General features: G+C 42.0%; 1 protein-coding gene across 38 annotated transcripts in view; it reads right to left on the reverse strand.

The window, feature by feature from the left end:
• madd (MAP-kinase activating death domain) overlaps positions 1-17085 on the reverse strand; it is a 66846-nt gene that overhangs the window by 24268 nt on the left and 25493 nt on the right. For 10 of the 38 annotated variants that reach the window (XM_036543240.1, XM_036543252.1, XM_036543243.1 and 7 more), the window contains exons 5-19: positions 16881-17012; positions 16434-16547; positions 16046-16126; positions 15312-15320; positions 11691-11860; positions 10552-10787; positions 9791-9959; positions 8905-9008; positions 8376-8569; positions 7494-7771; positions 6239-6378; positions 5420-5521; positions 1684-1743; positions 464-572; positions 95-281 (exon numbers count right to left, since the gene is read on the reverse strand). In XM_036543240.1, the coding sequence (XP_036399133.1) occupies positions 95-281; positions 464-572; positions 1684-1743; positions 5420-5521; positions 6239-6378; positions 7494-7771; positions 8376-8569; positions 8905-9008; positions 9791-9959; positions 10552-10787; positions 11691-11860; positions 15312-15320; positions 16046-16126; positions 16434-16547; positions 16881-17012 (2085 nt within the window). The remainder of the gene's footprint in view (positions 1-94; positions 282-463; positions 573-1683; positions 1744-5419; positions 5522-6238; positions 6379-7493; positions 7772-8375; positions 8570-8904; positions 9009-9790; positions 9960-10551; positions 10788-11690; positions 11861-15311; positions 15321-16045; positions 16127-16433; positions 16548-16880; positions 17013-17085) is intronic. The other 28 variants (XM_036543256.1, XM_036543255.1, XM_036543251.1 and 25 more) reach the window with 3 other exon arrangements.

Raw genomic sequence — 17085 nt, forward strand, 5'->3', positions numbered from 1 at the left:
TTCTCGTGTGCATTAGCAACAGGAACACAGATGGTACGTCACTTCTGCTTTTGCCTTGTTCCTAGCCTTATGTTCGCCTCCGCTTATCTCTTACCACGTCATGAATGATCTCCTGTCTGGCATCTTCCTCCGACTGGATGGCCCTGTTCAGCTTGCTCAGCACAAACACACGTAGCTGCTCATTTTCCAGCAGCCGCCGCACTTTCTTCATGTTGAGCCATCCGACGCCCTGCCCTTCTAACACGCTCTGCACCACCTCCTTCAGGAACTGCTGGTTCTCACTGCCGAGAGAGTTAAAAGTAAGAAGGGTCACTGTGACTTGTAGGCCTAGAGACCGAGACCACGGAAAGCAGGGGGGGGGGGGGGGGTCGCCTTTCAACCGCAGGGTCGCAAAGTTTGTTGCCTCTCTGATGCTTACGGCTGATGAAAGCCAAACTAAGACGGATTTATGCACGGACTTCACCTGGTATTGTTCGCCCGTCCTTGAGGAGAAGGTGACTCCTTCTTCACCGTGGGGCTGTGCTTAATGACAGAGGATTTCTGGTCCACGAGAGCTCTCGGAGGACGGTTTCCTGTAAAGGTCGTTTGGAACATAAACAAGATTAGAAGACACACACGCACAACACATACACACTCACACGCCCCACATAAGACTTTTCATTTCACGATTTAAGATTAGTTGTGTTTAAATATAAATGAATCACACGCCTGAACTTAAGTGTTTTCTTATTGTAAGAAAAATGTTCTCTGGCTCCCATTTTTCTCTGAAACAAGCCCCCCACCTCCCAGCTTAATAAAAATATTTACACAAGAAAATAATGTGCTGCAGAAAAATGAGTCACATAGGACAAATGTTCTTTAGATGAGAAAGCACTTAAGAATTATTAAAGTTAATTTTTGGAATTAAATATTTGGAAAATATTTTTTTTTTTGCGATACACTCACAGATTTCCAAAGCACACAGGACTAGGCGGTCCCAGAAACATGGGTATCAGCACAGACTGCCGCCCTCATGCACAAAGATAAAAACTGTGCAAGAGGCAAAACACACATACACACACCCATACGCAGATGCAGACACACACACACACACACACACACACACCTCGCCGGACTGATTTGTGACACTGCACACTCGGACATCTGGCACGCTACACAGTGGGACACGTACAACTCTAACGGTGCTGCAACTACTACTACTGATAACAATTAAGGAACAGATAATACCAAGATACAGAAAGGGGAGAGATGACATCACTCTAGCATCACACATTGGCAGAAAACAGGAGTGAGCTCAAAACAAAATAAATATGAGCAAACGTCTGCACTGTGAGGTTACACAAACCAAGAAACAATGTCTTCATGCAGCAGGAGCAAGAAACAAAACCAAAAAAATGATGGTGTAAACTTTTATACACATGTATACAGTGTACAACGACAACACTGTGCACTACATCTACAAAACAGTACAGTTTGTGACTTGTTAATAAAAAAATGAGGGGGGTGATCTAGTTACAGTCCACAACATCAGGGTTTGATGGGCTATCGAGGGTGGCAGATGCCAGGTGACTTTCACTGCCCAACAACAGAGAGGAGCCCGGCGAAGCGAGTGCAGAAGAGGATGCTGGGAGATGGCTGCTGATTGACTAGGAGGCATGCAGCTAATGCAGGGGTGAGACCCACCTTCGCCGCTCGCTGGGCCGGCTTCTGTTATTATCTCCATTAGAGAATTTAGCCCAAATACTGGACACAAAACCCACAGTTAGTGCAGTGAAAAAAAGATCCACTCAAGCCAAAAGAAAGATAGACACCAACCCAAAACAGAATGAATCTGTATATCGAAAAAAGCAAAAGACACATGTACAGTTGGAGACACTGGGAAGATATAGCAGCAAGGCCCAGAAAGAGAATATAGGCACACCAAACTGACAGCATTCCAGTAAACACAATCGCAGGGGCTTTCCAATCAACTTTTTAAGGGCACATTGCAGTATCCCTGCCTCTGCAGAAGATGTGGTCGCATGGGGCCAGTAGAGGGTGTGGTCTGTATAGCAATCAGGGCTGTATTAGAGATATGGATACGATAAGACTTCATATTTCACACGGCCTCTTTTTACCGTGGGTGAACTTCTGCTTTGAGATTTGTCAGCTTTTGCTAAGTCAGCTTTTACTTCCAAGCAGCTTCAGATGTGTCAGAATGATTTGAAGCTGGGACAATTTGGTTTGACGCGTGCCCTCTGAGAACACCTAACCTTAGGCATCTGCAGGACCATACTGGAATGTGCCTGAGGCTGAAGTGACGTTCACCCCGCCGTGTGGCCGAGAGCTACGTCATTGCTGTGTCCCTGTCCACGGTGGAGTATCTGTGAGCAGCAGTAGCGCATCCGACAGTCTTATCAGGGGACGGGGACGACTGTTCTGGGCAGAGCATTCTACTGACAGAACACCATCGATCATGGGCGGATGACAAACCCGAGCACCAGGGCACCAATGGTTCTGCTATGGGTATGCACTTTTTTTTTGCTTCTATTATACTCTGCCTCACTTGTAAGTCGCTTTGGATAAAAGCGTCTGCCAAACGAATAAATGTAAATGTAATGCAAATGCGCTTTCAGTTTACAACCAGTTCGCAGTCAAAGGTGACTTCATCATTTTCGCTTGAGAGAAACTAGGCGGTGTATATTTGAAGTGGATTATCGAAGATGGTTGTGGCAATTAATATTTTTCATAATTACAATATACTAGCATATTCACAGTGCCCTCGATATTTTTTCATACCCCTGATTAAAAGGAACAAATAAACACGAGGCTGATGGTTTATTTTTCTTTCTTGTAAACTTCATCTAAAAAGTGTACTATATTTACTTGTCAGCTAAAATAACCTTTAAAACGCCATCACAGTGGTCTTGTTTCAAGCGTTCCCCTCGGCTTCTTACTCAAACTGAGGCTCAAGCCGGAGATTCTTTTCTTTCTTCTTTTTTTGAGTGAGACTTAAAAGAAAGAAGAGTGCAAGGATATGCTGTCAAATATTGCTGGCAACCCAAGCCTCTCAAAATTTGATCAAAACATTACTTTTTGACTGAAATTTTGATTGAAAACTTTACTTTTGTGCCCCACACTGTCTGGTTTTACAGTTAGCATGCTTGCAAGGTAATAACTTATGTCAGTCTACATTAACTAACTAGTAAGGCAATTACATTTCACTAACTTGCCATCTGTAATTTACACTTGAATCGCATGGTGACAGTATAACAAGCCTATAAACCCTTGCCTTAATTCAGCATTGTTGTTAATTCAGCTTATAGTTATAAGGTTACATAGACAGATCTGATTCTAGATTGGTGCATAGGGGCTCACTCTCTAGTACACAGTGCCACTGTGGTAAGAGACACATATAACAGTCACAAAAAAAATCTTGAGAGGCAATGACTTATTATGACTAATTAATGTTATGAATGATTTATGGGATCAAGGCATTTTTGGCAATTTCCTGGCTTAGCAGCATGAAACGGGCTGGCATTGAGTAATTAGATCCAGGAAAATTGGATTTGGATTTATGTTTGAGTACATCAGTGAGGTATTCAAAAACTGATGTGAACCAATAAACAGAACCATTCTGGATGGTGAGTTTGCCAGTCCTGCCAGTCCTGTTTAGAATGCTTTGAACCACACTGTTCTGTCCTTATCACAATACTTTCAGGGAGCTTCTCCCAATTCCCATGCTGCTGCCAACAGATGTCAGGTCAGTAAAATGAAAATTATTTCCTACACAGAGAACCACAAAAACAATGGAGTCTCACTTCACAGGCAAGCAAGAGTGAAAACAAGTGTAAAGAGGAGAACTGAAATAACTGTCTGGAAAAATGCAATACGGGAAAAATAAAATAAAATAAAATAAAAACAACAAAAAAACCTGTTTTCTTTAAATGTGTGTATGTTAGCGCAAAGTCTCCCACTAGCAATCAGGGGGAAAGGAAAGAAATTCAACTGGAATGCTGAAATCTAGGATAGCAAAGGGATATCTGCCTTTAAAGATGATTGAAGGACAATCAATATATTATGGGTTCCATAAAAAGGTGGGGTTTGGTAGGGAAGAGGTAGGATCAAATGCACAGCAAACTATCACGCTCGAATTGGGACATCAAACGTGAACATACCCGGGCTTTCAGGATCAGCTGAACAATAAAAACATTTCACATCAGAGGAGAACATCTAAAACATTGCTATGGCAGCTATCCGATGAAGCATGGGATTACTCTTTACAAGCATGAATTATAAGCATACACATTCATTTTTCTTTCCAAGTCCAGTTCTGATAAATAAAAATGTTATAAGTTCATTCAACTCGCCAAAATAACATCGCATTCCATTTATTTATCAAAAACTGAGCTTGTGATTCAAAAAATAAAAATAATTTCCATCACTTAATCAGTGCTTCCTGAATAGTGCCATAGAGTCTCAACTTGACCTTTGAGAAAGGTCAAAGTTTTTGCCAACAGGGTAATGTAGTATACCGACCTTGATCCATTTCCTGCTCTACATCAAACTTAAAGTACTCTATTTACGGGATAATTTGTAGCATAAAATAAATTAAGGAAAAAAAAAACAGAATGTAAAAAAGAAGACAAAGCAAAAACTTAAGTTGCCATGTGAAAACTGAACAGCAACAAAGAAGAACTTGACTTGGAAACGTATCACAGACATTTTACGCTTAAGATAATACTGTCAGTAATACGGAAGGCTCATAAGACACAAGGTTACGCAAAGACTGCATTACATAAAACAAGAACAACCACAAGCATAGAGATAAGCCCATCGCAGTGCCAATGGGACAATCAAGACGGGAAAATTTATAGTCAATATGTCTTTAAGCATAATTTTGTCAATGGAACTTCTGCTTTAAATTCTGTTTCATTCCATATCGTACCTTATGCTAAATTGCTTTTTCAGTCCATAAAAACATTCTGGATACATACTTTTTGACCAGTTACTCAGTACTGAATTCAGGTTGGTATGTGGGTATGGAGGTTTCCGGAAAACTCAATAGAGTGTAAGGCCTGTAAATTCACATGTGCATGTGCTACAATTTGACTGATAAATGAAGATCCAATACATCTATTTCCATGTCAGGTTTATTACTGCCAGTCAAACTACAGAACTAGGTTTACCACTGAGGAGTCCAGTATGCCTGAAAATGTAATCATGCTGTCTAACTATCCTTGCCTATCTATCTGTCCCTTATCAGTGAGTTGGCTGAGCTGACATGAAATATTATAAAAAATATTACATATATTTTACCTAAAACTGGGTGAGTAAAAGACACACTAACTCCAATGAATAAGTCTAAGTCACATCAATGCAGTGGTGAGGACTACAGAGGAATAAAGGACAAAGGAAGCCGGCGGTGAGGACACAGTACCTTTCAGGCTCGGAAAGGGAGTTGTTTTATCCCTAGCTGCCTTGTTGGGTAAAGCCAGGTTGGAGAGACTGAAACTGGTACCGTGGTTCTTGTACAGATTGCCTGGAATTGTGGGAAAGGAAAACATAAATGGTGGCTGTGTACAATTTGACAAAAAAATAACATTAATTACCATGAAAAGCTACACATGTATTGATATGTAGATATCTTGTTATTATTGTGTGGTGTGTTTACAGGTTTTGCCTGATATACTTTCTAATCTATAAGGGGATTAATACAAGAGTGTAAATTTAACCATAGCCCATAGTTTGAGGATTAGACAAGTACAGTACCAGTCAAAATTTTGGACTTGCCTGATTAAGATAATGGGAAACATGCATTCAAAGACATTTTGATCTAAAGACTTATGCTTAAATGCTTTACATTTGTTTCTTAGAAAAATATAAATAGTAGGGTTGATGCCTATGTATGAATTTATTTCCAAAAAATTTAATTTTAAAAAATATTGTTTGGCTATTTTAATCTAAAATGTAAGATAGTTTTGATTTGTTTATAACACTTTTTGGTCACCGCATAATTCCATTTGTATTAGTTCATAGTTTTTACATCTCTACTATTATTCTAAAATGTGGAAAACAGTAAAGAAAGAAAAGTATATCCAAACTTTTGACTGGTACTGTATATCTCTTAATGCTTGTAGATGTTTTCCACTGGATGTGTATAAATTGCTTAAGATTCAGATGCTATTCCCACCCCTGCACCACTTATCTCACAGCTGGAGAGCCCATTACGCGACACGCCGCCCACTCATCCACTCACTTGCAAAGGACATGAGGCCGCCGAAGCCGTCGTTGCTGTTGTTGGAGATGGTGGAGTTGGGCGAGCTGGCGCGGGAGTCCGACTCCCCGTCCGAGTCGCCGGGCAGCTTCAGGCTGCTGGGCCGCAGCGGCTTCTGGGGCCTGCGAGAGATGGGGAGGGTCAGCGATGGATGCGGGAAAAAAACCCCGTCGCCAGGAGAAACGTGCCACCAGCCAGCCACCTGCAGTGCGCCTTACCTCCTCCCGCACTGGAAAGCCATTAGAGCCGCTATCGCTACCCAAGGTCTAATACCACTGAAGGGAGAGAGGAGTCAGCACGGTAGTTAACAAGGGACTGTTTGCATGTGATCAGGAAAGCAGGAAAAACTAAGTAACGGTTTTGGAGGAGAAAGAAATAAATTTGGCTCAGTGAAGGAATGGACTACCCTGCAGCCTCCGCATAGTGTTACTGTTTTGGAACAGAGTCTCCTGACGGTCTCGGACTAGAAACTCAGGGGACAGTCTGGCTCTGAAAGGTCTGTTTTTATGCTGGACAAGGAAAAATATGAGGCCTTACTGTTAAGCAGGTATGTCTAATTAGCTGATCCACTTCCCAGTCTACATCCATGAGGGCACTGGGGCTCCTTTCCAAGTACTTCTTTCCAATGTTAATTGGCTGTGCTCCTTCAGACACTGATCGTACTTGCATCGCATTGTTCATGTACAGCATCAAAAAAAAATCACAATGTTGCTATCCCAATGCTACCAATTAAATCTGGTTTATGTTTTTCATAACTACAAATATAGAAAAATATACGATTCTCAAGCATTTTTATTGCTGCAATGGTGAAATGGATGACACTAACAAAAGAATTGCAGGGGTAGTACTCTTTTGGGACACATTGCTTTCAAAACATTTTGTGTCTGCAGAAACAGTTGGACATACACTTGGAAGGGAATACCAGTCACAAACAACTTCTGTCATAATGGATAAGGCAGCAAGCTAGCCAATTTGTCTATATGCCAGGACATTAGCCATTTCAATACCAGCAGACTCACATACTAACATTGCTACACTGGACTGTACATTACTTCAAGCTAATGAGTTATGCAGAAAGATGGATGTATTTGGCTTGTTGTAAAACACAATACTTGTGAATGTGTCCACTTTGGGGTGTTCGCTTGTGCCCTTTGATGTTCTGGTGAAGAGTGCATGTGGGTGTAGATAGGTGAGTACTTCTACTTCGGGAGCTGAAGTTCGTAATTCCATTACTCACTTGTTTCCATTGAGGTTCTGGTTGAAGCGGGGGGTGTAGCTCTCCTCCTGCTCCCCCTCCGCATCGGCGTCGTCCTCAGCTGGGAAGCCGTACTGCGGCTCGAAGTAGGGATTGTCGTACTCTCTCCTCTTTGCCGCTGGGTCTGCAGGTGCTGCCGCCTCACTGTCCCGTCTCTCAGGCCCCATCTTGGGGAAGGACTGCGCCCCTAATCCCGGGACATGGTTCTGAACCGCTGCTGCTGCCGCTGACACCTCCATATCTGTTGGCTCGCCCTGCTCCTGTAAACACAGCAGGGTTCAAATTATAAGCCTTTTCCAGAAAGTAATGTTAATTTCTGTAACCATATAACTGAAGCCAAAACATCTGAAATTCATGAAATATTCCATAGATAAGCAGGTGGTAATTCCATGATTCTTTCTTGTACGCAGTAACTTTTATCGTTTATTTAAGTTCACACTATTCTCAAGTTTAAATTCTATTAATATCTAGTTACATCACCAAGGTCACAGAGCACTGAATCACTGAATTTACTGGGAGATAATCAAAACACCCCAGTATGGCTAATTATACATTTTATGAGTATGCATTCTGGCACTTAAACATTTAAAATAGAGTGTACCCACAGTACAGAATTATCATCCTTAGTTCAGAGGCTTAGTGTTCTAGTGTCTTCCACAATAGTTACAACAAAGATGTATACATAAACTGACACAATTCTTAATTGCACTTCTAAAATACAGTCAGAGCAGGATAGACTATGGAATACTGATGAGCACAGCGAGTCTACAGGGCACTGCAAGTCAAACACACTGCCCTACGGAAAGAGTTTGTTTGGCAAATATAGCCTTTGGGCTATGTGTCTACAGTCGCTGGGACACTCACATGATTGACTCCCTGGATGATTGTGCTGGGGCTGGAGCTAGCCGTGGTGCTGGAGCTGGACTTGGGCTGCTGGCCATCCAGGGGGCCTTCTCCCTCCAAGGCCTGGCTGGTGGCCTCCACCCTGTACTCCTGGAAGTCCTGAAACTCCACCTCACTGGCATCCCCCAGTGCTGCATGAGTCAGGGGATCCACGTCTGGGACGCAAACACACAAGTGTGATTGGTCAGCCACGGTAATATGAAAGACATCATGTTAATGTGACTGTTTTTCGCACTGGTATTGTGAAAAAAGATTCAGCAGTTTTGTGTTTCTCCTCTATATGATGGGAATCTGACAACGAAAGCAGGCTTTCATTGGTAATCACTGTGTAGAAATGGAAATGTTTGTGTTAACTATTAGGTCTTCTACGTTAGTACAGAAATGAAATGGAAAGAATAATTTAACATTCTTAGGCCCATGTCTTCCACCCCAGCAACAGGCTGCTGACCACAGTAGTTCAGGGCTGCAAACAGAGCTTGTTACCACTCACTTGGCGTGTCTCCTTGGATGTCACATTTCATCATTTCACTGACAAAGTCCCCCAGTGAAGAGTATGAGGAACTGGAGTCATCGTAGTCCACGCTGTCACTGCCACTAAAGAAAAAGATACTTTGTCACAATTTGTGTAGCTAATGACTGAACCACTCACTTCCCCTGTGGCTCTGCAGTTCTGTGCAAAGACCACCTACAAACTCACCTCATGCACCAACCAGTAACTAAATCTGAAACCTTCCCACCCACAAGAAATGTGTCATTATGCACAATGGATAATAAACTGAGCCTACAACTGCAGTTAGATTTTGTCCATTCCAGATTTGGTTCCATTTAACACACCTGCTCTAAGCAGACTGCTTTAAACATGTGGACAAGACAGGTCCATGTTCAGCTAGTGGCCTAGCTCTGTGACTTTGAGCAAAAGGCTGCCAGACAATTCACAGTGTGAAAAGAGATGATTATGCCCGAGCCCCTGAGAGTGTACTTAAACCATAAACGGAAGTATGACCTACATTCATGACCTCCCTGGCAGCAGAGGGGCCCAGTTTCACCCTCCTGGACATAATTTCACATGGCTGTCATGAAAATTTTCTCATAACTGTATTTATCTGCCACATGATATTGCTCCAATGACACAAAATGTACACATATTCATTACTGACATTGTAATATATTCTGTATTAGAAATACAACCAGACATTATGTAACGAATTACACAGCTTTGCTACAGAATGTTTTGAATCCACCCTCAGGACCAGGGCCCAGCGCTCAAATAATTACAACATCCCAAGCCCAACTTTGACTGCTCCTCTAAAGTCAGCGTTTAAATGTAACATGAAAGTGAGGCCAAGTGTGGGCCAGCGTGAAGAGCCCAGGCGAACCTGTCGTCAGTGGGGTCAGAGTCCTCGTCCCTGTCGTTGTCCATTTCCAGTGGCGCGCTCATGGCCTCCGCCAGCAGGGAGTTCCCATCGTACACCCGGTAATAGATGGGCTGAAGCTGGTGGGCGTACCACTTGGGCTTGTCTCCAATCAAGGAGGGGTCATATACATCTGTGGTGGAGGGGGGCACATGTCAACACCCTCACCAACCACAGAAACATCTGAAACGTCTGTGTTCCGCAGTGTGCTGCATCCAGGCGCCTGTGTCTGCGCACAAACCCGCTCTTAAAACTCTTCAGCTCTCAGTTTCCTTACGCAGCTGCTAAATACTTAATTAGCTGCCATCTGCAAGCCTTGACTTTTTTCAATAATCAGCATTGCCACCGCTCCTGTAGCATTAATGGTTATTTCAAATTTAAATCAATCCATGCTAGCGATTTTCATTAAAAGTTCAGATACTGTGGATTTTACTTAATACAATGGGGTGTTTTTTCATACCCTACGTTGTTTAAAAATTGCTTACTGTTTTTTGTAATCAACAGTTTATTTGTCATTTCCTAAAACTGTACAGATGCAGATGAAGTGTTTGTGTGCATTTTGATGAGTTGCATTCTTGGAGTCATAATTACAAACATGACAAAGTAGTCATGTCCACTTGCACCAAATCGCAAGGTATCAAAACGCATAATACTGAATACACTTTCAGATAACAGGATGTGTGTGCGTGTGTGTGCGTACTGAATCGAAGGTGGTAGACTCTTACTATTGTGGATCCGCTGGAAGGCCAGATTGCTGGGATTCAGGGACCACTCGCCAAAGTACTCCACCGCCTGTGTATGTGACAGCTTTTCTGCAAATCCTGTCCGCTTGGGTCGGGATGCTAGGAAGGAGGTGGCCTGGAAGGCCACGACGGGCCGGGGGAAGAGCCGCAGGGTGCGCGTGTGCATTTGGAATCCCTGCAGCACGTTGGGGGAGTTGAAGAACCTTACCATGGCAACCCTGCACAATATGGAAGAGAGGAAAGTTGGACAGTTGAAAAATAAGTGCAGTTTAGATTTTTATTTTTCACATTAATCTTCTTAAAATCGAGTCATCCTAATTGATATTGTCTGATTAAGGCAAAACCCAGAAATTAAAACATGCATCTCTGTTGCTTTTCAGTCATTATTTGTCCTTGTCTTTCTTTTTTTATCCCATACAATGCAAATTATGTGTACTGACTGAGTAATTCATAAAACAGGTTTTAAGTAAATCTCTGGCAGTCAGCACTGAATGCCAACCAAAAATGAACTGATCATTTAATCCATGTGATGTCATGTTCAGATGGATAAGACCACTTCTGTGTCGATGAAAAATTCCCCGAACCTTGATGCCTTAGAGACACAGCCCATGAATCTGTTTTCATTCTATCAGGAAAACATTCCTGTTCGATCACGCTTACTTGCTCACACTCCTCACCGATTAAACCTTTGTCAGACACCTGAATGAACATCCTTGCATTACTGCACAAGTAGTGCTGGCTGACAACTTGAATATTTTCTGTTTCAATATGTCTTGAAGCAGTCATGTGATTCTGGATGTGGCTCCTATGAGCACTAAGGACTAAGGCTAAAGATTCAATTGCTGGAGATTCTGGAGGAAAACATCAGGGGACATTTGTTAGGTGTACTTAGAACTGCATGACCACAGAGTAGTCAGAGGGAGAGTACTCAGAGCTCACATTTTCTAGAGCTTGAGAACGAGGCTGACCAAACTTATTAAGTCTGTCAAATTCAATGATTCATTAGATGCTTGTCAATTTTGTTCCAGCTTCTTACGTTTATTACTTATTTACTCATTTATTGCATCAGTTCAGTTCTGATATGTGTGAAGTGGAAACCCAGAGTGGAAGTTCTGCCTTGCCTTGTGGCAACATCCACAGAGTCTACATCGTTCCCATAGATGAGAGGGTTGAACTCCGTTGAGGGGGTGCAGGCGTTGTCCCGGCCAGTGAGCAGGGGGATCTCCTGGCCCTCGTGGAACTTCTCCAGGTTGAGGATGGGCTGGGTGTTGAGGCTCATGCTTGCTAAGGCCTTCAGTGGCCAGGAAGGGGGTGGGGAGATGGGGAGGTATTACATTGTTAGTGTAAGTTAACAAGGATACGGTGGCAGCACTTTCATCTCAAGTGTCAGATATGGGGAAGGACGGATGTCTAAACCAGGGTGATACTCAAATTCAAGTTAGGTCTACAATACTGCTTTCTTGTGTGGGCGCATGTGACTGTTATATGCTTGATTTCCGTTTTAACTGGTAAATAAGTGTGAGGGAGTACACTCTGATTTAGCTTGTAGCTACACCTGTTAGCCAAGTATCCAAATTTTCCTGTCATTGTACATGATGCCTCACATACACAATAATGTCGTCATCTGTGTCCTTGATTTCCATGCCCTTGAGCTGCTGATTTCATTGCCTTGGTGCTGCCTATTCCTCAGAAATGGCAGCTTGACTATGGCCCAATTTTAGTAGCTTTTGTCATTGTTAGACTTTGTCATTACTGAACTAAAAGAACTTGAATATGAGCATAGTTTGATACTGACACCTGAAATGGAAGTGTGACCTAAGGGGGTCATGGTAGAGGAAAGGTCACCAGACAGCATGTTCTACAGCAAAAGCGGAACTTAGTCTAGGCAACCATCTCTCATTCAGTGTGTGTTAAAGATAGGCAGACAGATTTCACTGCATTTCTGACCTTTGGCTTATTATATAGTCATAATATATAATTTATTTTCAGCTCAAAATAAACAATGATTGTGCACTCATTCCATCATGCTCAAGCCAGTACCACCCCACAAAGTAGCATTAGAAAACATCTTTTCTCTATGTGTGGGACTCCATAAGGGTATCTTAGATGACCGCTAAGGAAATGCTTATTAATCAGTATCCAGCTGAATTCTGTGTTTAACATCCCTCTCTAATGGTATTAGTTGAGAAACATAAGAAATGAAAACTATCAGACATAAAAACAAATGACAGGCAAAGTCTCAGGTTGCTGAAACGTATCCGTGCAAAGGCATGGCATATTCAGCAGAAGAAAAATAGGAACCTTATAGTCAGAAGCGAAGATCTGCCTTTGCGTGATTGCAGTCAACCTAACCAGACACTGAAGGACAAGAGAGATGGAAGGTCACATGACAGGCACGGGCCAATCACGGAGCAGGGCAGGATGCACACATGGCCAAAGACAGGTATGGTGCAGGACAGAGAGGCTGTCTGACAAGGACAGACACGTGAAGAAGAGACAGACAGACAAATGCACAAAAAGCAAACGGGACAAAACACAACATTGGGAAGGGGCAGAGAGACACTGCATCACAGACAAGTCAGCGGTTTTACAAGAACGAGACACTCCTCTTTGTCCTTCAGCAAGGTCAACATGTACCACAGTTCATGAACAGGGAACAATATGGCTACCGTCAATGCAACCATTGCAGAAAATGGTTCGGTAGTAGCATGAGGTGGTATGAGAACATCAGTTGTTGAGAATATTGAGAAGCTTGGGGAGGCCCATTTCCTCTGGAAATCTAGGGGTTCCACCAATACAAAGATCTGATGCTATGATCATGCATATGGATCATTCTGTGTTGATCAACCAAAAGGGACTGATTTTAGCTTCAGCCAATTTTCTTTTTTATCCATCTTGATATAGATGAAAGGCCGAATTTCAAAATACTGAATCACGTACAGTTTCATGACGATTGACTCATAAGGCAGTTTTTTTAGAAGCAAGCTAAATGAAATAAACAACAAACTAAACATTTGTTAAAAATGTTTCAACAAAATAAATGTACATCTGCATTGCTAGAACGGTATTTTAAGACCTTAGTTTGATTTACTATAAGATACGGTTTTTCTTCTTTCCACAACATTACGAAATCTGACTATCCTACACTATATGAATGCCTCAGTATTTACATTACCGTATGTTCCCATTAAACATATGCAATTGATCACTTTATTTTTATTTTTGTCTTAACAAAAAAAAAAAATAGAATTGTTTCCTGGGGTCAATAACTAGTTTTCCAATTTTATCATCACAACTTTTTCAGCTATATTATATCAATAACACATCGTACTGTGCCTTTTATATATTCTGTTTTGCAGCAGAAAAGTGAGAAAAACAAGGATGAAATAACAAATGAAATAACAGGAGCCAGCTAGCTCTTACTTCATGTTTAGTTCCTCATTTAATTATAAAATTAAAAACACCAACACAAACTCTTACATGAGCTTGCTTTCTATCTACTAAATTCATTGTTTCATGCTAAACAGTTCTTTCATGTAGCTTACAAACTAGCTAAGGAATTATATTTCCTTGCCAAGCACATCATAAATTTTCTCACCAGCTGCTCATCTCTAACTCAAAAAGCCTTGTAACTGGTGGGATGAATAGTACTGGTGATCTGAAAGGCAACATCTGAATCTGCTCACCCTTTTCACATTAATAAAGCACTTACATTAATATTAGAATAGCAGGTGCTATAGAAGGTACACAGAATGTTAGCAGCTAGCGGAGATACACAGAATGTTGGTAGACCTGGTAAACAAAAATGGTTTGGAACTATTGCTGGCTTAGACTGAAGGCATGCAAGATTTTACAGGAGACGTGGGTTTCACGTTCCACGGGAGAAGCACCATATACTGAAATCAATACAAACGTTTCCATTTCACAGCATACGGAGAGGAGGGAAAGATCTGAGAGAGATGTTTGGCCCCAGAGGTGGAAAAAGAGGCAGCCATTTTATCAACACAGATCTATTTATAGTCAGATAATGCAGAAGAGACTCCGCTCCTGAGGGGTGTGAGGAATGTGCCCATGCTTTCTCCTGCCTCCCTTCTGTATTCATCTTGTCAAAGTCTTTGCAGAGGCATAGGGCGATCACTGTCATACCAACACTGTTGTGTGATCACCAGTATTACGCAATGGGATGGCAGTAGGATGGCATTCTAATATGTCACAGTTACAGTGTTTAAGCACACACAAACACGCAAGTAAATCATTCTACTGCAGGTAGAATCCTTCAATCCTACAAGTATATTCATAAAAGGAGTTAGTTACACATAAAACTATTTATCTATAGCCAAGGTCCTGATTCACAACTTACCAATGGTTTTAAAACAAAACCATGCTCATCAGTTTTTTTTCCCTAAATTATCCAAAGATGATTATCACAAGAAATGATCCCCAGAAAAGGACCATATATGCATTTGAATGCTGAGACATTACTTTCTACTAAAATATATCAACACTGTTTGTCAAACAAAATTCAGATTGCAATACTAACAGCCGCAGAAATAAAATAAATTTTAGCACAATGACCAGAACTGGGACAATGTTTATAATAAGTTACGCGTTATGAATCAGGCCTAGAATCTGGTTATCTACCATAGGTTCTGGAAAGGACAGAGGGTTAGAGGACTGGGAAGACTTCAGCTGTTACTGAGATCAGAGAGGGAGGACCCAAGCCCTGGCAGTAACGGCTTTACCTGCATAAGCTATGGAGTGCATAATTAAGAAAACAGATGAGGGGGGGGGGGGGGAAATACGTGTGTTCACTCAAGTTCACTGCATTGCAATTGACCCCAAGCCACTCACAGACAGCCTATTTAAAAGGTGAGTGGGGAAGAGGGGCACAGGGCAACAGATAACCTATTTCATCACCATCCCTCAAATGATCAGCGTCATCGTTGCAGCTGGAAGCTAAAGCATTTACACTTGCGACACTGGATTTACATATTGAAAACCCTACTGAAGTCATCAACTTAATGATCCCCATAAAAATGTGATACTTGCTACCTGTTGAGAAAATCCAATTACAGAACACATAAGACAAGAGCAAAATGATGTCAGTTCAGCCTGTGGTGATAACAACAGACTTTAACAGGGACTACTTTCTTCTGGTGACTACAGAAAACCTTCACAAAATCCAACTCTTCAATGTCACACATGCATTCAACAATACAATTCAAAACAGCTGGAAAGATGCAATGCCCAGCTGCCAGTCATGCATTGTTTCAAAAAGGCCTGACTGTCTATATTTAAAACAGACGGGCTGTCATATTGTGAACACTACAAAAGCAGATGGTTTCTATCAATCAAACACATTCTGTGGGAGATTTGGTAGCATGTGAATTTAAAAAAAAAAAAACATCATTTGTTCTTAATATAAATAGCAAATGAACAGAGATCACCACCGACAGAGTTGAAGTTTGGGCTTTACCTGTTTCAGGTGTTTCTTCAGCTCTGAGGCCTCTGGCTCTGGTAGAGCTGGAAGGAGTTCTGCATTGCTGGGAACAATAACCTGTAGGACAGGCAAGCCAAATTCAGAGACCTACCTCTGATGACATGTTCCACACCTCGGCTATGCACTGTCTGTACCCACTATTATAAGGGTAAAAAAAGACTAAGTAATAGGTAAGGTCCAGCACAAGCCCTCTGACTGTTGTCTGATTTCGCTAGGACGTTTATGGTTTTGTGCAAGTAAACTGACAGCAGCAGAGTATGAGGATTCAGGTGGGAAGAGAACAGTGGTCATTTTTGCTGCACACTCAAACAAAACAGACGACATGCAGCACAGCAAAGACTACCAGGCCATTCTGAGGTCTAACCTTGTTACAGTCTAGATCCACCAGCCACACGTCATCTGGCATCTTGAAATCGGATTTGTACAGGAAGAAACTGGCTGGCACACCAATGATATACGGCGTGGGGGCAAGAAGTAGCTGCAAGGGAGAGGAGAGGAAAAGTTGTATTGAGAAATATGTTTCAGTTCTAATTTTATTTACTACAGATTTTCAGTTGGCAGTAAAGAGGGGTATGGCACTTAGTGCATGAGAAAGGCTACAATGCTTAAAAATGAGTGAAGTGTACAACAAGTTTGACCAGTTAGCAGCATATAGAGTAGTGGATACAGCACTGGTTACTGGAGCTGAACAAGAGACTAGACCCGCTGAAAATACAGTGATAAAAACAGGTAATGACATGGTTTAAAATCATGCTACTACTTAGTAGTATTTGTAGTAGTACTACTGAGACAGGTAATAACCACAGCATACCTGTTCTGCAGAGGCCATGCAGGTGGGCAGCAGAGGAATGACAGGGAACATGTACTCCAGGGGGTAGATCATGGCCACAAAGGCCATGACACTCATGGACAAGGCGTTGTAGTCTCGCGATTGCAGAACCACCTGAGGAAAATGGCAACCTTAGGTCATTCACACTCTCAGTCCCTGAAGTCTCTCTGTCTGTTTACATGGATAT

The sequence above is a fragment of the Megalops cyprinoides genome, chromosome 13 (genome assembly GCF_013368585.1).
Source record: "Megalops cyprinoides isolate fMegCyp1 chromosome 13, fMegCyp1.pri, whole genome shotgun sequence".
NCBI classification, from domain to species: Eukaryota; Metazoa; Chordata; class Actinopteri; order Elopiformes; family Megalopidae; genus Megalops; species Megalops cyprinoides.